Source organism: Ailuropoda melanoleuca, chromosome 1 (genome assembly GCF_002007445.2).
Source record: "Ailuropoda melanoleuca isolate Jingjing chromosome 1, ASM200744v2, whole genome shotgun sequence".
NCBI lineage: Eukaryota > Metazoa > Chordata > Mammalia > Carnivora > Ursidae > Ailuropoda > Ailuropoda melanoleuca.
The window spans coordinates 155,084,418-155,109,131 of record NC_048218.1 but is presented as its reverse complement, the minus strand read 5'-3'; the positions used below and the strand labels follow the sequence as shown (position 1 = coordinate 155,109,131).

The following is a 24,714-nucleotide window of genomic DNA, read 5'->3' as shown; positions in this document are numbered from 1 at the left end:
CAATAATTAAAGTGTTGTTTAGCCTTTCATATGTTCTACACCTCACTGAAAACACGTCGGCAGAGAAAGCAAACGTTCATTATGGCTCAATATAAAACAGATCCTGCCAGGGATCATGCCAAACCCAACCAACCATGACAGTCAAATCAATGTATGTTTTGTTTTAATTTTTTATTTTTGCCTTTGCTTTAGCAACTTGACTCGGTATTTGCTGTTCCCTATGTCTTATCATTTTATGGCATGACAGTTCCTGAAATTGACAAGGCTTCCTGCCTATCTTTGCAATATATATGTGTGATGCTATAAACTATAAGAGAAAATAACATTTTGACTCAGTAAACATTTGCTTTATGTCCCCTACATCTGTTTTACAGAACTCCTTTTTTATTCCTCCATCAATACTCATTGAAAAGTGCTTGCTTCTACCTTTTGTCTGGATGTTACAAATTCCAAAGTCATTGTCCCAATTTGCAAGTTAGGATTTTTATTATTGTTAAGCAAAGAGATGTAATTCTCTCATCAGTTTGTAGTCACATCATAAAATATGAATTACCCTAGTGATCTTTTTTTTCTTTTTTGCAGTTGTGGAAGCAGGATACGCATACCATGGAGGTGTGAATGTGTGTTAGCCCACACACCCAACTTATTGCTGTTGAGTCATTTAAAAATCTCACGAGGGATTATATTTTTTAATTTGTTATTAAATTAGACCCTCTAAAAATAATGGATGTAAACTTGAAATAGTCGTTTAGAAGCAAGTTTTCTTGGATAATAATGTCCCTAACGTTAAATGCTTAGACTCTACAGATTCTGATTTTGGTTTCAAGTCTGGGTTTCTCAGTTATCATCTGTGTGATGGTAGACATGTTATTCAACCTTTGTTGGTGTCAGTTTTCTAAATAATGGAATTACTTCACAGGGTTTTTCTATTTTCTTTATTTTTCCCTAGTGATTCTGAAAATATCCTGTTTCATACTACTGCTGATGTTTTGTTTTGTTTTAAGGTTTTTATTTATTTCACGGAGAAAGAGAGTGAGCATGCGAGAGAGAGAGAGAGAGAGAGAGAGAAAACACAAGTGGGGAGGGGCAGAGGGAGAAGCAGACTCCCTGCTAAACAGGGAGCCAGATGAGGGGCTTGATCCCAGGACCTTGAGATGGTGACCTGAGCCGAAGGCAGATGTCTAACTGACTGAGCCACCCAGGTGCCCCTGCTGATGGTTTTTGACTTTTATATTCATATTTACCTTTTTCTTATTAACTTAAAATCAATTATAATTTAATATATATTGCCTTGACCTTGTGTAAAATGAAAAATTCAGTATGATTTTCAACCCTGTTTATTACTTTTTCACATTCCAGTGTTTTACGATGCATGTTAACTTTTTTAAACCTTATCTGCAGAATAATTATTATTATCAAAGCATTGCTTTGCTTTATAACCAATTTAAAGCAATTATCCTTATCTCTGTATAACTGATTCATTTTTTCCTGTAACAATCTGTAAATACTAATGGATAACTAGGTACCTTTTCTTCTTCGTGGCCTTTTTATGTTAGGTTCTATGATATTACACTCCTCTGATTTCTTTCTATAAAGTGTTTCTGCTCCTTCTCAGACTCCTGGCCTGCCTCTTTACTTCTGTTATATCCCTAACTGCTGAAGATTCCTAGGACACTGTCCTGTGTGATTCATAAGAATTCTCATTTACTCTGTGGTTTTAAATACCCTTCATGCGCAGATGATTCATTTCCATGCTCCAAACACATATACAACTGCCTATTTGATATTTTCTCTTAGATGTCTCCCTAGCATCTCATATTTATCCAAAATGGACTTCCTAACTCCCAGTATCCAAAACCTGCCTCTGGTGAATTAAACTTTTTACAACTTTTATAGTGACTATCTATAATAATTGCTTTTTGTCTTAAAGTCTATATTTTTCTAGTGAATATTACTGAACATAGTGAACAAAACTTACTTTTCGTTAGTGCCTATCTGGTACACCTTTTTCAATCACTTGATTTTTAGCTTTTTATGTCCGTGTGTTTTAGATGTGACTATCTAGCTGTGTTTAATTTGTAATCCAACCTGAGAATCTCTGTGTTTCCATCCATGAGTTTAGTCATTTACATTTGTTGAAATTAGAAAAATATTTGGAACAGTTTCTCTCACCTTATTTTTTGACTCTTCTGTGTTCTGCTTTTCTCCTATTTTTTCCTTACTGGGATTTTTGTTTGGTTGCTTTTCATTTTTTTTCTCAATTATTCACTTTAACTTTCATCCTGAAATAATTTCAGACATAGAAAAAATTTCAAAAAGAGTACAAAGCATTCCTGTACACCATTGACCCAGAATCCCCAATATTATCATTTTATATCACTGTAGTATCAAAATCAAGGATTAATTGATATAACACTATAACCTACAAATCTTACTAAATTTTTCCACTATTAGCTTTTTTTCTGGTCCAGGATCCATTCTTGGAACACATGTTGCATATTGTTGTCATCTCTTACTGATCTCATTTAATCTGGGATACATCATCAGTCTTTGTCTTTCATGACCTTTCCTTTTTGATGAATACCGGCCTGTTGTGTTATACAATGTCTCTCACTTTAAGTTTGTCTGATTCCCTCTCATGATTAAGTTCAGGCTATGGATTTTTGGCAAGGATACCACGGAAGTAATTTATTCTTCTCAGTGCATCATATGGGGGGGGGGGTCACCTAATGGTATTTAGAAACCAAGATCTGAGCACCGTGGGTGTTCATTGCACCTGATGATATGTCATTATTTGCAATCCCTCTCAGTGGACATTGCTGGGAAATATACATGTTTTCATACACCTATTTCTAGATCTATATATGTGGGTGTTTGTATATATTATGTAATTTATCTCAAAACAACTGAGTTCATACTGACATCTCTGTTTTCAACACAACACTCTGGATCTTTCTAGCCTCTTCCTTTTCTTATATGTGATCCTTTTCTCTACCAGTGAAGAACCTTTCATTCTCAGCAGTATGTTTCCTTCTTTGTTCATACCTGGAATACACATAAGTGTAATTGTAGAAATGCTAACCCATACCTCTGGGAATACAAATTTACTAATTAGAGTACAATCGTCCTAGACAGTTCTTTGTCTTAAAGTATGGAACAAAATACTATTTTCCAAAATTACTTAGGCTAATTATTTTATTGGCCATCCTCTTCAGGTTGGTTATTATAACATGTTGGAGTTCATTTGAACTAGTCCATCATCCACTTTGGACGTCTCCCCTCTGACTTGGTTGAGTCCACTTATTTTTTTGAGTATGTGAAGTTAGTATGGTTCTGAATGTCACAACTGTGCAAAAATTGTATTCAATTTGGAGTGTTACAGTCTTAAAATTTCTTGGTTGGAAGGTGGTTTATTAATTGAGGTGGTTAAGTTCTTTTGTGTAATAATTCTGTATAGATGTAGTAAGTCCTCTCCTGTTTGTCTGTTGTGGATTCGGCTAGGTTATAGGAGACCTAATTCCGTGCCACCCTCACCTGTCAATATAGCAAAACCCATTTTCTTTTCGTTAATTTCTGTTATTTAATGGTGGAAGGAGGAATTTTCTGTCCTTTGCTTTTTCATTCTCTTTGGTATTTCAGAACCCTGTTGCTTCTTTCCCCTTCATCACTCAGTTCAGAGAGATGGCTTCTCTCTTCCTTTATGTGTTTTTCACCACTAGGAGAAGACTGCCATTTGAAATCAAGCATAATTTTAAGTCCCTTAAAATTGGTCATGCTTGTCAGATGTGCACTCTTTCTTGCTATTTTCATAACTTCAGGCAGGCTTGCTCTTTTTAGTGATAGTTTTAGATCAGCTTTACCCTCATCAGTAGCTCCCCTCTTCCTCCTTTCTAAGTATTTCCAGACTGCCTTTCATCACCGCAAGGCTTGCGACAAGGCACAAGATATGAGAAATTGCTCACTTAAATTTGGTGATTATTTTTCTATTTCTCTTTTAACTTAAAGTTATTTTGAAGTTTGAAAGTTCTGTCTTCAAATTGCACTGAGGTGGTGGCTGTTGTGTATGCGTACGTGTGTGTTTCTGTGCAAGTGTAGTTTTATTTGATCTTCTCACTGTTTTGTTTTTCTTTTCAGTCTCTCTCTCTTTTATTTTTAATTTTTTTAGAAAATATTGTGAGAGCTGCCTTTGGTTTTAGCTGCCTGGAAGCCCCAACTGTTTCTTACTCTATTTTCTCTTAACTGATAAATAAGCTTCACATCCTATTGTTAGATATTTGTAGGCCTTCTGAAATTTACTTTGCATATGTAAGTAAAGATCTAAAGTTAGTATTTTAATCACTCTCCCAACAACTTCATCGATCTTAGAACATCTTGATCACTCACCTTCCACTTTTGATGCTACTGTTCTTAGCCAGTATTTTTATTTATACTGTCTATTTAAATGTTACTTTTATTGATTTTTTTGGAGACACTGCTTTCAGATTTATTTATTTTAAAGTTCTTTCATTTTCCAAAGCTACCTGCCCTATTAGACCTTTCTTTTGAAATTATTTTTCTTCCACTTGAGGTACATCCTTTAGTGTCAGAGTATTTTTAGGAATAAATTTACATTTTGTTTAAGTGAGGGAGTGCATATTTTATTTTCATTCTTGATACATAGTGTTTGTTGTGGAAAGTAGAAAGTATTCTAAGTAAACACTCTTTGTCTGTTGGAGGGAGTCAGTGTTTGCTTTTGGTCTTTAGCATTTTGCGGATACTTCATTGTGTTCTTGCTTCCACTGTTTCTGTGAGGAAGACTGTGGTAAGTCTAATTGTTAGTCCTCTATTGGTCTGTTCTGTCTAGCTGTTTTAAGATTGCCTCTTTATATTTAGGTTTCACAGTTCACTTATTTGTCTACTTGTTGAATTTCCTTTTTTATCAACCTCAGAATTTACTGGGTTTCCTTTATGAATGAGCTTATGTATTCCATAACTTATGGAAATTTTTTTTAGCAATAATTCTAATTTTTATTTTTCCCCATTGTCTCTATTCTCCCTTTTTGGAGTTCTGATTAAATATATGTTGGGCATTCTTATCCATAGCTGCCAAATTCCATAACCTCCTTTTACATTTCCTATTTTTTGTCATCTCTGATATGAATTCTGAGTCATTTCTTCAACTCTGCCTTCAGTTTCAGTAATAGTCTTTTCAGTTATGTCTAATCTGTCTTTTGACAGATTTTGAGTTTGAGATTTTTTGTTTGCTTAAATTCAGTAATATTTTTCATTTGTAAAATTTGTTTCTTATATTTCAAATCTACATATTTGAGAATCTAGGTTTGCTTGTTCATTTTTGTGTTTCCATCTTTATTTGGATTTTTTTTTTTACAGTTTTATAGTTTGAAAAATATTTTGTACTTGAAAGTTTTAATGCTGGTTTTATTTTCGTGATAAATTGGTCTTTTGTTTCCCTCATAACTTGTTATTATGAATATGTTTTTGTGTTTGTCTGACTTAACTGATGACGTATTCCATAAAGATAGAGAAATAGGTGTGCTGTTCACATCTTAATATATAGCTTACTGTCTGGTATCAGGTAAATTCCTTAAATAGTTGTTGAAAGGAGTCCCTATTCTTTTTTCCTCATTTCATCATTGGATAAGTTGTTAAATACTTTTTTTTTTTTAGAGAAAATCTCCACTGATTGGTAGTTTTTAGAGCCCTTGCATATCACAAATGTCTTCTTTTTTATTCTAACACTCAGGATTCTAAGGTAACAATCTTTTCCTTGAATGCCATTTTCTTATGGTACTTAGCATTTCACAAAAGGCCATCATTGCCTATTGAAAATAATCTGTCTTGTCTGCGCAAGGCCTTTTAATTCTTATATTTAAATTTGAAGGTAATATGTGAATATGGCTTCTTTGGGGATTGTCACTAATTTTGCCAGGCCCTAAATGATACCTCTGTCTGTATTTTCTGACATTAAATTCAATTAAGGGAATTTTTTTTTCTGCATCATTATGACTTCAGCAGTATCTACTCTATTTTCTCCCTAGATTTCTTTTATGTAATTAAATTAATGCCTTGACTTTTCACGAACTATTTTCAGTCCTTTATTCTTCTGAGTTCTAAACATTTTCAAGTTTGACTTCCACTAATTGAATTCAGCTTTATATAGAAAAAGTAGGTTGTCTACCACCTCCAATGAGATTTCTAATTCAAAATATATTTATGTAATACCTACATGAAATCTCTTATGACATAAAATTATTCCTACTTTGTTCTCATTCCTATGACTGAAGCAACTTCTTGAATCTTACTGTTGTCTTCACTTAGTTGTGTCATTTCAGAAAGATTTAATTCTGGTGATTCCAGAAAGTTCTTTCCACCTAGAATATTATTTTGCATATCTGAGTTTTTCTTTCTCCTCACTGGGAAGAAGCTTTATAGCTTCTTATGACCTTCTTATGACCTTCTCCATGAGAAAGAACTCCACTCTGATGCTGGAGGGAGCTTTGCCAGGCTAGTTTTTTGGTAGTCAGTACTGATAAAAATTAGCACCAGTCTAGTCAGGATAGAACTCTCTCTATAAGTAGTGATTTAAAGCTTCTGTCTTGGAAGGAGATAGAGTTTTTAATACAACGATAAGCACTTTACTGTGGAACCTGGATATAAAGATTTGGGATACTAATCACCCATTTAACCAGTATTCAGGAATCTAATGGTCATTAACTAGGTGTGTTTTTCTTTTTAATTGCCTGAAACTATTTCAACAATAATTATCTCTCTCTCTCTCTCTTTCTCCCTCCCCCCTACACTGCTGCCAAAAAAAAAAAAAAAAATACGTTTGCATTGACCCATTTAAATTCCTGCTTAAGTTTGTAATTAAAATTTTCAATATAAATTTTATGGAAAAAACTTAGTCTTTCTGCTCTAAAAGAATTATCAATTTTTTTTTTACTAATAGTTTTTCTGCCTAGACCATCCACTCGAGAACAAACTCTTCTGAATAATCTTTCTACCCCTTCTATCATTTCTCATGCATTATGGAAACAGTACCCATTCTCTACCAACACCTATATGTGTTGCTTTTCTGCTTATGCAGCCATCCTATCTCAGAATGTTTGTCTTATCATCTAATTTTATCCTCTTGACTTGGGTATATTAGTGTAAATTTGTCAGTGTCCCTTAAACCTAACTCCCAGACCAGGTATTCTATCATAGGCGGGGGAGTCATGTAGTACAAAATTCTAACTTTTGACATCTTTCCAGTTTCCAAATACAGATACAAGCTTTTTTCTTATTTTGGGGAGGTTATTTCCATAAGGATGCATCCTTTATCTATTTCAAAAGTGTTTTAATAGTCATATATAAAGCCAGATCTTTATAGAATTCATTAGCACATTGACCCAGTTTGTATGTATTTATTGAGTACCTGCTGTGAATATAGTACTTTATTTGAGCTTATAATTTAATTTGGAAGAGTTGCCTTTTACTATCTGCAATTTAATAGAATAAGATCTATACATATGTAAACTTAATAAAAATATTATTAAGGAATTGTGAGACAAATTATGATCACGTAAATTATTGATGTTCACTAAAACAGATAATAGTCACCACAGCCAGGTTTTTGAAAATTGATGTGAAGTAGAAAGACAATTATTAGGAAACCATTTTACTATGGAAGGAATAACTGATTATAGCAGTATGGCTACAGAAGTGAATTCTGTAAAGAAGTAAGAACTATGGTTAGGGTTAATTAGGTTGATTGTGGACAGTCTTAAATGCTTAAGTGAAGAATGTGCTAAAAGTAATGTGAGTTTGATCTAATGAAAATGGTGTCCTAGTGAGATGAGAGCAGTAACCAAAGGCCAAGAAAAGTAGTCAGTCAGGACAAACTCGAGGGATCGAACCACAGGATGATTTGGATGTGGACTTGGAGCAGTTGGAGTGTGACTGGCGAGGGATGTCACAATAGAAAGCTAGCAGGACTTGGTAACTGCTGGGAGAGTTGTGTAGGATCAAAACATTTTGCTAATTAAAAGGGACATTGTATATGAGACCACTTTTTCAACTTTATTAAGTTGTAGAGTTGATAGTATGAATGATGTTATAAGAAAATAAAGTATGACAGTGTGACAAATCCCAGATCCAGAAATAATTGACACAATAATGAACTGCTTGTTTCTCATGGTAGACATCTGCTTTTTGGCTGCCCATGTTTTACCGCCTTGTACTCTGGCTGAACACTGCGTGGTTCAGGTCTTTCCTATCTTTATTCTCTATTTCTATTGAGCAAAGTAACAGTGCTGTGCCCCAGAGTTTTGACCAATTCCTTTTAGTTTATTTTTTTTTAAAGATTTTATTTATTTGAGAGGGAGTGAGCCAGCATGAGCGGGGGCGGGGGGGGGGGCGGAGCAGAGGGAGAAGCAGCCTGACTCATCTCAGGACCCTGAGATCTTGACCTGAGCCAAAACCAAGAGTTGGACGCTTAACCGACTGTGCCACCCAAGCACCCCTGCCCAGTTACTTTTTCTTAGCTCTTTCTACAGATACTTATTGAGCACCTACAGTATAGCAAGGCATGGAGAGTAAAGAAGACCAAAACTATGAGGAGTATGTTAATAAATAAATCCAGAGTATGTTAATAAATAAACCCAGCATTTTCATAGTATTGTATTACTGAGGTTTTTGGGAGATAGTTGTTTAACTCAAATGAGCAAGAGGCAAATGCTTTTCATTTGGAGAGGACTGTTTTGTTTTTCTCAAACTCTGTCAATAAGTGACTGCTTTTTCCTGAAGTTTTGGAAATTTACACACGCCAAACATTCATTTTCATCTCCACTAGGGGGCAGTGTTTTACTATTAGATTTTTTTTCCCCTTCTGCATGAGAAAAAGGTAAATTTTTTGATTTGGTATTAGCTTGTAAGTGTAACAGAAGTGTTAAAAGATTCCTAAGTCTAATTTGGCATTTTTATATATTATGTATGCTATATTTTTGTATATTGTACATGCTTTCTATAAAGATATATAGATATCTATGTATGTATGGATATAGATTGTGCACTTTTATTTGTTAGGAAGTTTTTGACATTTTCTGACATTTTGATAGTTTTTGCATGAGTTAACCAGAACAAGGATAGATGGCAGAAGGATATTAATAACAAATTATGAGCAACCTCAATTTCAAGACAGTTTTTAACTCATGGAAATTGAATTAGGCTTTAGGTATGGAATTTGCTGAGACAATGTAATGTTTACCTTTCCAAAAGGACTGTGTAATCTCCTGAGACATCTAAAGCCTAAATATATATATACATATATTTTAACTTTATAGTTTTCCTTTTAACAGAGGACATTGTGTTCTTTAGGAATGATGTGTGCGGAGGATGAATATCTCTAAAAGATTTCCTTTCAGGTTGTCTATAAAGATTTGGACAACAATGATGTCATAGCTTTTCCTGCTATTCTTTGAGAGCATATTCCACAAAATCCACATAAATTCGATTCTAACAGCATACTATAAATCTGTTTATGCCTCTTTAATTCAAATACTGAGAGCTGTGTAGTAAAATGATAAAAATAAACATTTTAAAATAAACCTTTTTAAAAAAGTTCTTCAAGTTTATGTACACTGGGAGTAGTTTTGCCCTAAGTTGTCCTTGAGAAAATGGAAGGGAACATTTAGTAAGTAAGGAATTTGGAAGACATAGGCATTATAGAAAATTGACCACTTATACATACTTGTGAGATGTAATTTCTTTGGAATTGCAGACTTGTTGTCCAAGCAGTAGTAAGTGATGGGAAGAGGGGGAAAGAAGAGCTACTATAAATTATGGAGGTGTTCCTGTCATTCCCAATCATCTATGAAAATAGTGACATCTCCTACTTACCCTGATTTCCCAAATTTTTTCAATGGCTTAGAAGTCCCATGAGAATTTCTTTTTTAATTTTTTTTAAAGATCTTATTTATTTATTTATTTGACAGAGAGAGAGAGACAGCCAGTGAGAGAGAGAACACAAGCAGGGGGAGTGGGAGAGGAAGAAGCAGGCTCGATCCCAGAACACCGGGATCACGCCCTGAGCCAAAGGCAGACACTTAACGACTGAGCCACCAAGGCGCCCCCATGAGAATTTCCACAGTAAAACTCTACTACTCTATTGAAGTTGATAGATGTATACAACCATCGTAGGGAAATCTACCTATCAACCAGAAAGCAAACAAACTGCACAGAAATACACTAAAGTCCATGATTCCACTGACAAGACTTAATTGCTCTGGAGTAAATTTAGAATTACCTAATGTGTTTAAGTGATAATATTAATTAGAACTTCTGTGCATCTTTCATCTAAACATAGTATATTTCATCTTAATCTTGAAATGACAAGGGATAAAGAGATAGCTAAATTGGGTGTTTCTAGATAAAACCCATGTGGATTCTCATCCTAAATAATTCAGTTTGAGGGTAAAGAAAATTTAAAAGAGCTACTATACATGTGTGTTTCATCTAATGTTCTTCCTAATATTCAAAAAATCTGACTGTTGAGAAACTCTTCAGGATCTCAAGGAGCAATTGTTAATGTACTGAATAAAATTAAGTACAAAATTTTTGTTGTTTTCTTGAGCTTGACTTCCACGATATTTTTCTTACCCTCTAAGTCAGCAGAAAGCTAAGGCCTTGTGAATTATTAATATAATTCTTTCTTGGACTTTTTATTGAAGACTAAAATAGTCAAACAAAAAATGTTTCCTTTGTGCCGATTTTGAAGATTTTTTATGGAGATAAATGTTTCCTGGAAATTTGGACACTGTTCTATATTATTGATTTTATGCAATAACAAATGAAATTTAGTTTCCAGGATTTAAACAGTCTTGAAACTAAATTTAAAACAACTTATTTTTCTTATTAGAAGAATAAGTTGTGTTCATTTTGGAAATAAAACACACAGAAGAAATAAGAATAGCAATAAATCCATCATCCAAAAATAATTCTTGTTGGGTTCAGTGGCTCAGTCGATTAAGCATCTGCCTTCAGCTCAAGTCATGATCTCAGGGTCCTGGGATTGAGTCCCACATTGGGCTCCCTGCTCCGGGGTGAGCCTGCTTCTCCTTCTTCCTCTGCTGCTCCCCCTGCTTGAGCTCTTTAGCTCTCTTTCTCAAATAAATAAATTAAATATTTTTTAAAAAATATCTCTTGTTAACATTTTGGTATTTTCCCTCCTAATATTTTAAGAAATCAGACCCACTTGTATTCTTTATTTCCTTTCTGATTGGCTTCTATTTTTTAAATACATTTGTAACCAAGAAAAAGAGTGAATCCTGCATTTTTGAGCTAGAAGTATGTTTTTATTATTTTATGACAGGATAGAGTTGGTAATTTTTAAGATTGTTCTCAAAAATTTGACATTGTTGTGAAGTGAATAGGATAATATGAAACAAGGAATTATGATGACGGTCATTTAGATTTAAGAGAGAATGTAGTCTAACTCATCTTGCCTCACTAAATATCCTCCTGTTTTTCTTTAAATTCAAGAAATGTATTCCTTTGATTTTTATGTGTAATTATGAAAAAATTGGTGTACCGTGTTTATAGTTGACGCTCAATATGGCTGATAAGTAGACATTAAGGTAAATGTGAAGCCTGGAGATTGCTAGAGTTATAGATAGTAAATGAACTGTTGATAAATTTACTTTAAGTAGTTATCTTTCTACTTTTTGTGTGTGTGGGAATTTGGGTATTCACCTTCCCTGCAATGTCTTTGTGAGGTCTAGCCTATCACATTGCTATGCCACAATGAGAATCAGCCATGATTTCTTGTTTCCTCAATATTTCTTGTCCATTCTGGACTTTGCGGTTTTTGCCGCCTCTTTTTCTCATCCTTTGGTTCCACCTCATTCAGGAGTCTTTCCAGCATTACGTGATCTTACCACACTCTGAATTTCCTCATCCCTTTATGCCCAGCTGTAGCGATATTACCTTCAGCCTAGTTCTTTGCATATTTACATGACATTGGGTTGTTTTTCTAGAAATGGGGTTGACATTTTTTGTACTTGTTAGTTGCATGCAGTAAACATTCCCCAGGTGACAAGGCTACTGAGAGAACCCATATGTGATTGTCTAAATGTCCCAAACAGGTGTTTTGATGGTGGCGGTGGGGTGTAGCAGTAGGGAAATGGAATAGTAATATGGTTGTAAGTATTAAGATGGTTATAATAATAACTCACCGTTTTTCTCTCTCTGTGCTTCAGTTTGGATACACACACACACACACATATATATACACACATATATATGCATGTATATATTTTAATCTGTCAGCAGGATCACTGTTTTCTATTCTGCCCATCTCATGTTAAACCAATCCAGTTGTTAATTTCAAGCATTGTATTCTACAGTTGTAAAATATTCTTTGTTGTAGATTCCCATGCTGTATTGAAAATGTCCATTTTTCATCAGTGTTTCCATCTCTCCCTTTATATTTTTTAACATATTAGTCATAGTTATTTTGAAATCCTTGCATGTTAATTCCAATATATGGATTATGTCTGACAACAATCTTATATATGGATGGTTTTGTCTCCTTAAGGGTTTTTTTTTTCTGTTTTCTGCTTCTTTACTCATCTAGTAAGATTTTATTATATGCCATACTTGAGTTGTAAAACTTTTTAAAGGCTCTAGCTTATTTTAGCTTCCTCCAAAGAATATTAAAATTTATTCTGGCAAGGATTTGTATTATTGGGAGATCAACCTGATCATGTGGAGGCTGTTTAAACTTTGTCAGGGCAGGTCCAATTCCATTTGTCTTTATTCCCAGGCCGTAGGCACGGCCTTTTAGAGCTCTCGACCAAAAGCCATGGGCATTCACCAAGATCTTTTCATTCTAGCTGGACTCAAATCTAACCTCCTTGTCCTCAGCACAGTGTGGCCTCTGAATCTTTGCTAAGCTTCCCAGCTTTCCAGCAGTAACTCTCTGCTAGGCCCCACTGAGTCTTCCTGCAGGAGCCCAGTTTAGAAGTTGACCAAGGGATGAAGGAATTCTTAGCAGATTTTTAGGACTTCTCAGCAACTCCTCACTGTCAGGGACTTCTGGCTGCACAAATCCACGCCACCTTAATTTAACTCTAAATTGTAATCTGTCTTTTCTACCTGGAGAGACTACTATTCTCTTCTTGGGCTCTATTTCTCTACTTTATGGTTTGGAAAGATTCTCTCAACAAGACAGCTGGGGTGAATGTTACCTAATAGGCTTTTCTTTCAAGGATTGTAGACATGCGTAGGTTACTGTCCAAGAGCTGCAACAGTATTTTTACATATAGTAGATAATCAGCTTTAATGGTTATGTGTGATGAGAGGGTAATATCAGTTACTATGTCATGGGTGAAGTTAGCGCACACCATAAAAATAATTCTAACAGCTGTTATGAACAGATATCTGCGGTTTATGTGTCTTTTTTTTTTTAAAGATTTTATTTATTTATTTGATAGAGAGACAGCCAGTGAGAGAGGGAACACAAGCAGGGGGAGTGGGAGAGGAAGAAGCAGGCTCCCAGCGGAGGAGCCTGATGTGGGGCTAGATCCCAGATCGCCGGAATCACGCCCTGAGCCGAAGGCAGACGCTTAACGACTGAGCCACCCAGGCGCCCCTGTGGTTTATGTGTCTTGTCTGATTTAGTCCCCACAGAAAAGCGGTGAAGCAGCTAATACTGTTATCGTAGTTTTAGAAGAAAAAATGGAGAACTGTGAAACTTACATAATTTGCTCAAGATCACTTGAAAGTTGTCAAAGCCCGTATTTGATACCAGCAGTCTCATTCTAGAGTTGGTGCCCTTATGAATTGCAGAATTTATGAAAAGGATAGTGTATTTTATTTAAGGAATATAGAAATGGGCTGGAGCACACAAATAAATTAACTTCGTAACTCAAGTTTTCTAATTCTGGCACAGAAACATCATTAAAGCCAAGAGAAATATTTCGAAGTTGAACACATACTTTTTTGAAAAATAATACACTTTAGTTTGTCCTGTCTCCTTGGGTTCCTCTTGGCTGTGACAGTTTCTCAGACTTGTTTTTGATGAACTTGTCAGTTTTGAGGAGAACCAGTCATATATACTGTAGGATGCCCTTCTATTGAAATATGTGTCCTGTTTTCCCGTTGATGAGACTGGGGCTATGGGTTTTGGGGAGGAAGACCACAGCAGTCAATGCCATTTTGTTACATCGTATCAAGAATGTGTGCTGTGAACATGATTTTTCAGTATTCATGTTGACCTTGCTTACTTAATTTTAACTTTAAATATTTTTATTATATAATATTTGGACAAAGGAATATATGTGTGTGTGTGTATGTGTACACACACACTGTGTGTGAATGATAATAAAATGATCAGCCGTAAGGACCTCCTCCCCCACCCTGTTCCTTCCACCTCCTCAATTAAAAACACTGGTTTGCATATCTACTGGCAGCAAGAAATGCTTTTTTAAAGATCTGTTTGAAGAGAATTTTGAGATGAGTTTGAAATCCATACATTGTTTGAATACCTGCTCTTTGTACATAGTAGAATTTTCTGAGTATAGGTGGGTCTTATCATCTTGTTTAATCACTTTTTGAATTTCCATATTTTTCAGGAATAAAATGATTGAGCTCAGGCAGAAAGGGAAAATAGTGGAAAAACATAGGTTCTTCTCACTGAATTAAACTCATTCCAAATGATGCCCATAGAAATTGCACCAATAAATTAACCTTTAAAAGAACATTCTGAAATTCATTAGCTAATGATATTAAGTTATGGAGCTACCAAAATGGGAATAGAAGATTTATTCTTAGATTTAGAAATGTGATTTTTCTTTTTTTTTTTTTTTAAGATTTTATTTATTTATTCGACAGAGATAGAGACAGCCAGCGAGAGAGGGAATACAAGCAGGGGGAGTGGGGGAGGAAGAAGCAGGCTCATAGTGGAGGAGCCTGATGTGGGGCTCGAACCCATAACGCTGGGATCACGCCCTGAGCCGAAGGCAGACGCTTAACTGCTGTGCCACCCAGGCGCCCCAGAAATGTGATTTTTCTAGCCCTAGGATCTTAAACAGATTTTTTTCCCTTCTTCATGTGTTGCTCTGCTGCTTTCATTATGGCAGGTATAAACTGGTTTTCAAAGAAGCTATGCAGATAGTCCTTTTCTGTTTATTTTTAAAGGGTAAATTTCATGATCTGTTGTATGTCTCAATTTAATAAATGAGACTTGGATGTAGATGTGTCTTATAAGCCCTGCAATAATATAATTGATTAATCATTAAGAGTGACAAATACGTAGAGTTAATTTGTATTTTGTTCAGTTTTAGAATATTTAGTTATGAATTTATGAATGATGTGGCATCAATGATATCTACTCCCATATAAGTGAATCATGTTTTAAGCCTAAACATATTTGGCTTTAGAATGGTTTATATGTGATTTAGGTGTTGTGATATTAAGGAAACCAGTACAGCATTTGAAATCTAATACTGAAATGTCATTAAAACTAACTTGCAAGATGCGAAGTAGCCACCATTCAACCTCTTGTGGGTTTTCCCCAACTCCACGCCTTAGAGCACAATCAGAGAAATTGATGGGAAAGTACAGTTTAAGCAGAGGTGGTCTCTCACCACCATCCTCCCAGGATGAGGAACCTAGGGCCTCTAGGCTGATGAAGGTGTGGTAGTGGAAAGATTTTGATGATATTCTTTGTACCATTGCCAGGCTTCCTGACAAATAGGCAAATAGTAGTAAACAAAGTAACCAAGGAGTGGTTAATGTTAACAAATGAGTTAAACTGAAAGGGTGATGATACTTCTATCATAGCCTCCTTTGCTTTGAATTCATTATTTTTATGGAGTGCTGCCATGTGGTAGGCATTGAACTAAGTGTTCCATATTCAAAGACAATATGAAAAATTCCTTACATCAACAAACCATCAGCCAGTGGAATAGATGGTCAACTAAAAAGACTATTAGAATTCAGTGTGCTGGAGGAACTAATAGCTGTGGAAACTGAGATTTGCCTCACCCAACTGGGCCGGGGGAGAGGAGTCCAGGTCGATTGCAACCATTGATAACTGGGTGGAACCACAAAGAATAACTACGGTCAGCTAAACTAGGAAGGGAGTGAGATAGCTTTCCTGGCAAAGGGGTTAGCTGAGGCAAAGGAATGAGAGTTTAGAAAAATAGCTTGTTTGGGCAATCTTAAGCAGTTCTTTGTGGCTTGAAGAATTGAGTGTTTACAAGGGAATGACAGGAAGAGGATGGAAGGATAAAAAAGTTAAAGGCTTCTGACTTGATCCTGAAGTTCAAAGGTAGCCTTGAAAGGATTTTAGGCAGAATAGTGATGTGATCAGATCTACATGTTAAAATAAGTATTTTGATTGCTGTGTAGGAAACAGGGTAGAAGAGGACAAGACTTCAGAGAGACTGTTTATGAGATTGTTCCAGTAATTTAGGATGGAGATGTTTTGCTGGCAGCGGCAGTTTGAATGGAATAAATGGATTCAAGAAACATGAAGAAGATAGAAGAAGTCGGTGCTGGTGATACACCGAACATTAGGAAAAGGCTAATGCCAGCGTTTAGAAGTTGGTTACCAGGTCCCTCTTTTTGAGCCTAGCACAATTCCTAACACAGAGACCCTACCTCTGTTTTGATTTTCCCTTCCCCTTCATATTGTCATCCCCTCATCCCCGTCAAGAAGCCTAAACATTGGAGTAAACATATATTCATAGGCAATACGATTTCACACAAAACCACAGTTTAGCAACTTGTGAGAAACTCATTTCACTAATGTGCCTGATCCTTACTTCACAAACAAACCCTTTTTATTTTTCCTCCCAGAGCAGTATTCACAGTTTATAACAAAGTCTGTTGTTGGAGAACACTCAGAAACAAGATGAAGGAAAGGCTTGCATCATGGATGAAATATTCACACTTGAATGAAGAGCCAAAGTTGGTCAGATATTGGATTAAGGGAAAATCTTTTGTTTCATACTGCTAGCATTTGAAATTGTCTCAGTGTTTTCTTGGTATCTTCAGCAGATAAATTTTGTATATAATGAAAAGTGCTTGCAAAAGCATTTTTCCTCTATTTGAGGGATCATGTACATACCAGTGGCTATGACCTGAGTTCCATACAATGCCAAGTCCAGAGAAAAGGGGACCTTGAAAAGTGGCTCCTTGAGCTCATAAAAACAGGAGGATATTGGTTGACAGGGGCCGAGTGATGGAAGAAATGGGGAGATGTTGATCAAAGAGTACAAACTTCCAGTTGTAAGGCAAATAAGTTCTGGGATTTAATATCTAGCAGGGTGATTATAGTTAACAATATCGTATACTTGAAAGTTGCTAAGAAAGTAGATCTTGAATGCTCTCACTAACCCCCCAATGGTAACTGCATGAGGTGATGGATTAACCTTTCTGCAGTAGCCATTTCATAATACATTAGGTATATCATATCATTACGTTGGACACCTCACACTTACACGATGTTACATGTCAGTCATATCTCTATAAAGCTGATTTTAAAAAAGCTAAAAATGAAGAAATAGTAAAAGATAAAAAGTAACTATTAAATTTATTGTGTGACATTTTCTTTTTAAAATAATTATTGTTTTATCCTTTTTTTTTCTTTTCTTTTTTTTTTTTTTTCAGGATGAGCAGAAGCTACAGGCAAGTTTAAGGCAAGGCGCCACGATTATTGCCACCTTAATCAAAGAAAGAAATTCTGGACTTGTTGGTCAGCTACTGGTAGCATGAAGAGCACAGAGAAAATTATGTACTGGTGTTTTAGAAACATTTACCTAGGTATCTCTGTTGTGCTTCCCTCCCTATTGTATGTGGTAGAATGTTTAAGTTGTCTTTTATGTCTCACAATTTGTAGGATGTGATGTTTGGGTTATAGAAATGAATCAGTGTTTATATCTGTGAAAAAAAATACTTTTGTGCATGTCAAATATAAATTAATCAGAAAATATGCAAATGGGAAGTAATAACCTTCACGTAATCTTTTGCAAAGGCATGAAAAATCAAATAGAAATCATGATGGATGAGTGAATCCTCCTAGGAATGAGAATTTAGAAAACTTCAACTATGATCTTACCTCTGTGTTAATTAGTAAATCACACTATCATGAAATTAGTAAAAAAAAGATTTAGAAGATCTTTAATTCTAAAATTGTCCTCACTAGGTGATATTTGGACTTGTTTTGTAATTTTCCACACCTTAAAAAAATAAATAAGATAGCAGGGAACTCTAGTTCAGATAGTTTCACTGTTGGCCTCACATCACTCTAGATCCATAAAGGAGATGTAATTCCCTCCTGCTTTTCTGTTTTAAAGAGTAAGACTCTTAACCAACTGAGCCACCCAGGTGCCCTGATACTGCTGCCTTTAAAATCAAGTTCTTATTCTTTCAAATTTCCACTGGTATATACATCTTAAAAGCATAAATGATTTTCCCTTACATTAAATTTTGCAAAAAAATATATATGCAATCATTAGAGATAAGTTTTATTCTATTTTTTTTAAAGATTTTATTTATTTATTTGACAGATAGAGACAGTCAGCGAGAGAGGGAACACAAGCAGGGGGAGTGGGAGAGGAAGAAGCAGGCTCATAGCGGAGGAGCCTGATGTGGGGATTGATCTCATAATGCCGGGATCACGCCCTGAGCCGAAGGCAGACGCTTAACCGCTGTGCCACCCAGGCGCCTCACTTTTATTCTATTTTTACAGTTATAAAACACATTAGATCAGATTCCAAGGTTTAGATTATTTGTGGAAACTATAAAAGTTGCATGAGATGTTAAAAGTTAAACTGTGAGAATTTCTATGAAATTTCTTCTTAACATGTTGGATGATTTTCCCTGTTTTTACCTAGGATCTATATTAGTAGGGGAGTTAATATTTTACATTTAAGTAATAGAATATAATGGACATGGAGTAATTACTTCAATTCATTCTCCTAAATGAAATGTGTTATTTCAGTGTAGCTTGGATCTAAATTCCTGGGCTTGCCACTTTTTTTTTTCTCTTTCTCTAGGGATGTTAAAAAATACAAATGACTGAATTCAAAATCGTGACGGTAAAAGTCTGTGGGCGATGTGTAGATTTGTGACTAGAACGTCTGTGTCACTGTTAAGGTGGTGGGTAGACTGTGTTGTGAAAAGGTCCACACCTGCACCTTTTGAAGTCTTCAGGTGAAAATGTTTAAAGAATTCGGAAGTGGTTATAAACGCAAATAGGAAAATATTATCAGGGCTTTAAAGTTATAAGCGAGTGCCTTTGAGTAAAAGGCAAACACAGTATATCTATGGCATAGCAAAATTACTGTATCGATTGAGTGCGGGTTGAGTTACCTTAAATTTCAAATTATTGGGCTGTTAAGCCAGACAAGAATTTATCCAGGAGCAATGACTAATGACCTTACCCTAGGCAAGTGGAATGTTTAGTATAGTGAGGTTTTAGTTAATAAAAATCTTAAATTGTGACTGCAGTAATCACCGTCGTCATCATCACCGTTATCATCACATTTGATTTTTTTCCTTACAGTTTACAAAGTGGTTGACAGCTTTGAAAATCATTTGAAGAAGTCTTCCCACATCCTTTATTGTGTAGTGGAACTTGAGATTCAGGAATCTTAACTAACCGTGTTGAGAGCCCTGTGGCTGCCTAGTAACAAAAGGTAGAGATTAAACTCAGGACCACTGATAATAAGTTTGGAAGCTCCCTTTTAATTATGATGCTGGCAAAGGACATCCAGCTGAGAGGCTGTGGGAGGTAACCAGAGGTTCCCAGTGAGCACTGGATGAACGGACGAAGAGGGACAGATCAACCCACTGATCAGAGGAAAAGTCGTGAAGCTTGTGACTTTCCAGCCATCCTTCCAACATATAGAAATTGTAGGTAGGGGGGAAGGAAATAGAGAGAATTATTGGCCAAGAGAGAAAGATAAATTGGTTGTTCTGAGTATTTAATTGATCCAGAGGCAACTTTATTGTTGAGTTTTCATCACTGCTTCTTTCATGGGAACTGTTTATTTTCACTTTATTTTCTAAAATGTCTTTTAAAATAATAGTAAATTATGCTTCAGCATTGCTCAAATTGTTTCCTACCTGTGGAAAATTTTGTAAATGACTATTTTCTTTCTAAATGTTTGCTAGTTAATTAAATGCAATTTAGTTAGACTTTTATGGATTTTAATAGTGTGATCATTGGTTTAGTTAATGACATTGGTAAGAGGTACAATTTTTTTTTTCATAAAACTGCTCAATTTGAGAGATAGCTTGTTGCAAGTATATGAATTTGTGGGTAAGAATTGGACCCCTATATTCTACCCAGAGCCATTCTTACTGTGGTCACTTCAAATGTTTTGCATTGTTTTAACAGGTAGACTCTTTTTTTTCATGCTGGTTATCACTATCAAATTTTACTTAATACAGGTAAATATAATGATCATCTTATAAACATCAGGTTGTAGCAGAACATTTTCTTATATTAAATCTGAAAATTTTATTTTCTTTTAATGTTGAAACTAATTAGACCAAGAAAGAATAAATACTATTTGAATTAAAATGTTATTGCCATTTTGATGAAGAAAGAGTGAACTTATTTTCAAAGTTAATTAAGAAATAAACAGAATAAATGAAAAAGTATATATCATTTTAGAATTTATTAGTATGGCTTAAAATAAGTGAACTAGAACTGGCTGTGCATGTGGTTTGGGCATTGTACCATTATATATGTTCTTGTACATTTTTAGTTTCAAAATTGTGACAAATGTATGCATTTTTTAAATGAAAAGTAACACACAAAGATTCTTAGTATATTCTCTTAAGACAAAATATGAGTGATTGATAAATAACCAAATACTTATTGGTATTTTAAAATCCAATGGCAATTATCATTGATATTTAGTGTATATATACATATTTTTTCCTACTAACTTGACCACAGTTGAATAACTAAGTATAACATGTACTCTCAAAAAATAACAATGTGATGTTTTATATTACAGATAGAATTCGAAATCCAGATTTATTATTCTGTAAGATATATTAAAAATCTGCAAAATGAGAAGTCTCATTCAGATTTTTTTTCCTCTTCCCCTCATATTTAGCAGGTTTCCTAGCAAGTACAGTGTCCACTAAGGATATAAAAGCTCTCTTCAGTCACAGTGGAAAAGATTATTGTGATCACTTCACAGTGTCTGCATGGGTGTGGTGGGTTGAATTCTGGTTCAGAAGTATTCTTTTTCTCCACTCAGCTCCCATAGGAGGAATATATATGCGTTCGTTGACTTTGGGATTCATTGTGTAACCTGCTGTGAGCAGTAGAGCGAGGCCAAAGTGGCAGCGCATGACTGAGGCCAGCCTCGAGAGACCTTGCATGTCGCTGCTTGCTCCTTTCCACTCTTGCCCCCACCATGAGAGGAATGTGCCCTGCTTGGCCCGGTGTCTCCAAAAAGAAAATGAGAGCCCTGATCAGTTGATCTCCAGCCAATCAACCAAAAGATGAAGCCCAGCTGGGATCAGCAGGGCTCCCTAGGCCAGTTCAGGTGACCTCCACCAGACAAGTGAGCTCGATAAATGCTCCTTGTTTTTGGCTAATAGTAAGTTTTGAAACTTTTTGTTTGCACACCAAATAGTAGTCAAGGAAAGAAGCCCTCTGGTGGTGCATGACATATTTGTCCTCACAAGCCTGGATGTATCTGGAGACACACATGTAGCCAACGTAGAACGCGTATGAGGAGAAATGTTGGTCAGAGTCATGGGCCCAAAGTATGAGAAGGTTCTGAAGGTTACCTCCTTCCCTTTTCAGTAATTACGAAAAGCGAAAAATAGACCTGAGTGTTTTAGAAAAATTTACAAAAGATTTTAAACTTCCTTAGGCCTGAGATGATTTTGAGTTAAAATATGGGCACTTAAAATAATAATAAAAATAGCTAACATATATTGAATGATTACTGTTGTTCTAGAAACTGTTCTTCATGCTTTGCATATACCTAACTTTATTTTTTCTTCATAATAGCTTTGTGTACTAGGTACTATACCAATCTGTATTTAAAAAACGAAGAAACCGAGGCACATACATTTTAAATAAACATATTCAGACTCACCCAAACAGCAAGTGGGAGAAATGAGATTCAAATAGGCTTATCTCGCTTTAGAGCTTATATTCCTAAACACAGTGGAATGCAATATTACAAAACATATTCTAAGATCCCTTAAAGAATGACCCTCAAAGATGGGAATCTCAAATTTCTTTTTCTTAAATAGCAAGAGGGGAAAAAATAAAAAAACCCTCAACCCCCTTGTCTTTCACTGTTTCTGTAGTATTCCTTTCCTTTGCTCATCACCATCCTCAACACACAAACATATTTTGGAACATCCCTGGATCTGCACATGCCAGTAAAATAAACAAGGACTGATAGTGACATACAATTACTATCAATGCCATCTCTGTGGGCTCTCAAGTCTCAAGTTGTAGGAGTTTCCTCAATCAGTGAATGATCAAACATACTTGAATAACAAAAGTGTAAGATGAAAGTAGAAGTAAGTACTTTTCTTGGTGAACTAGAGTTGCATTGAGCCATTTGTGTCCCAGCAACACAAGACAACATGAAGAGAGAAGCAGAAATCCATCCATCATGTTTATAGGAGAAAGGAAAGTCTAAAAAAATGCCTAGGCATGACAGAGTATGAAGTCTTCCCTTGCCATTGGACAGTCCTAAGCATATATCATGATATTTGCTCAATGGGAAGCTTTGGGGGGGGGATGATGTCCAATATGATGAGCTAGACCTGAGAGGAGCCAGATTGTTTTCTCTTACCATCTGAAATATTGGGGAAACTGATTTTTAAAAATGTCTTCACAGCTGAAATGCATTATGTAAATTCATTGTCTACTTAGTTGAGGATGCTACCACATAATCTGAGCAGTTGTTAAAACATCTGGGTCTCTTTAGCAGCACGGATAAAGCCTGACTTGTCAAATGAACTTTTTTCTTCCACTTTAACCTTAATTAATCCTTGCAGGGTCTCTGTGAGGTAGGTCTGTATCAACCTTGCAACATGACAGTTGGAAAAAGGCATCTGCAGAGATTAAGGAATGCTTGATCGCCCGGCACACTGAAAGCCCAACTGGGTTTGTGAATGCAGAATTTCTGACTGTACTTTGAACAGTTGTTCAGGGAATTAGATTATAACTGGGAAGGGTTGTTCTTAAGGTTTTTTTTTTTTTAATCTGATTTAAATCTACATCCAGAATTTTACCTGGATGCATTCCCTCATTTTCCATTTTGCAAAAATTGCAGTTGAGCCCAGAGACAAAAACTTCACCAAGGCAGTCCTAGTGATCTTTTTGACCCGAGTGGAGACATGATTTGAGATTCCATAAGGAAGCCAATTTTGTAAGAATTTCCACTAGTCTGTAGACTGTAATAATTGGGTTATTTGGATAAGGTTTGGCAAAGCATCTTGAAGATTAACTGAATGAGGTTTCTGGAGGTTTGCCATTCTGGAGCGATCCATTTTGTTCTTTGTTCTGCCTCATTATAAAATGGGCTGTTGAAATTGGTTGGTTTGTTGGTATGTGAGGTTTTTCTTTTTTTCCCCTTTCTTATTCTTTACATCTGAGCCCTTAATTTGGTTGAAGGCAAGCTCTTCAGTCTAAGTGGATAACAAAACATCCCTTTGAGGAGAAGGAAATAGATGATAAAATCTGCATGTTACTTATTTTTTCAATAGTTTGAAGGAATTTCTCTTCCATCCTGTGTGTGTTTTTAAGACCCTGTTAAGTTCATAGTTCCTTTTTCTTTTCTTGTTTGAATAGAAAATCGTTCTCTTTAATCCCCCCTGAGTGTTAAAAATGTATTATTGAACTGCCCAGTTCAGGAATTCAGTTCCCTGTTATACTGAATGGAGGTATGTATGACCTGATAGTAAAAGAATGCTATTCAAAGACATTTCCGCCTGTTTGTTTCTTGGATCAGTTACTGTTCACATAAAATCTGGAAAGAAGCCAAAATTTGTAAACAAATTAAGAATTTTGAGTATCCCAGTGGGAATATCCGTAAGTCCTACCATGAATCAGGAATTGAAGATCAGTGCAATATGCTTTCATGAGACAGCTGGGACAAGCAGCTATAGACCAGATATTCTTGCCTTTGGTTTGGGAATCTTAACAGATATTAAAAGATTTGGGTTAATCATGTAGTCACGCATACCACTACTTTTTCCCAAACGTCTGTATGTTGCCTAAATGGAATTTCATTTTTGTTTCACTAACTTTTAGTTCTTTAATATCAACAAACTTTCAACTCTGAAGCTCTTGCTTGATGCTATTTTAGCACATAAAATATGTAATATGTAAATTATCTTCATCACTAATAATTAGTGATCCTACACACCTGCATACATCTGTGACTACAGTGAATGACAGTTTGGTAGATTGGGGATTTTTCCTCTAGTGGGTTTTTTGTNGATAGCTGGAAGAAGAGAATATATATATATATATTATATATATATATACATATATATATGTGTATATATATATATATAATATATATATATAATATATATATATATATTCTCTTCTTCCAGCTATCTGTCTCAGCATATGAATTGAAAATTGTGGTCTCTATTTCCTTTGACTCAGAAATAAAACTTAAATGTAAAACTTGCCCTTAATTTCAGTTTCCTTTAATCTGTTAA

The 24,714-nt window shown here is 35.3% G+C and overlaps 1 protein-coding gene across 1 annotated transcript in view; it reads left to right on the top strand.

Annotated features, from left to right (window-relative positions):
* CRPPA (CDP-L-ribitol pyrophosphorylase A) overlaps positions 1-18,597 on the top strand; it is a 290,868-nt gene extending 272,271 nt beyond the window's left edge. Inside the window, exon 10 of the mRNA XM_011222602.3 lies at positions 17,656-18,597. Coding sequence (XP_011220904.2) covers positions 17,656-17,760 — 105 coding nt within the window. The 3' untranslated portion in view covers positions 17,761-18,597. The remainder of the gene's footprint in view (positions 1-17,655) is intronic.
* The last annotated feature ends 6,117 nt before the right edge of the window (positions 18,598-24,714 follow it).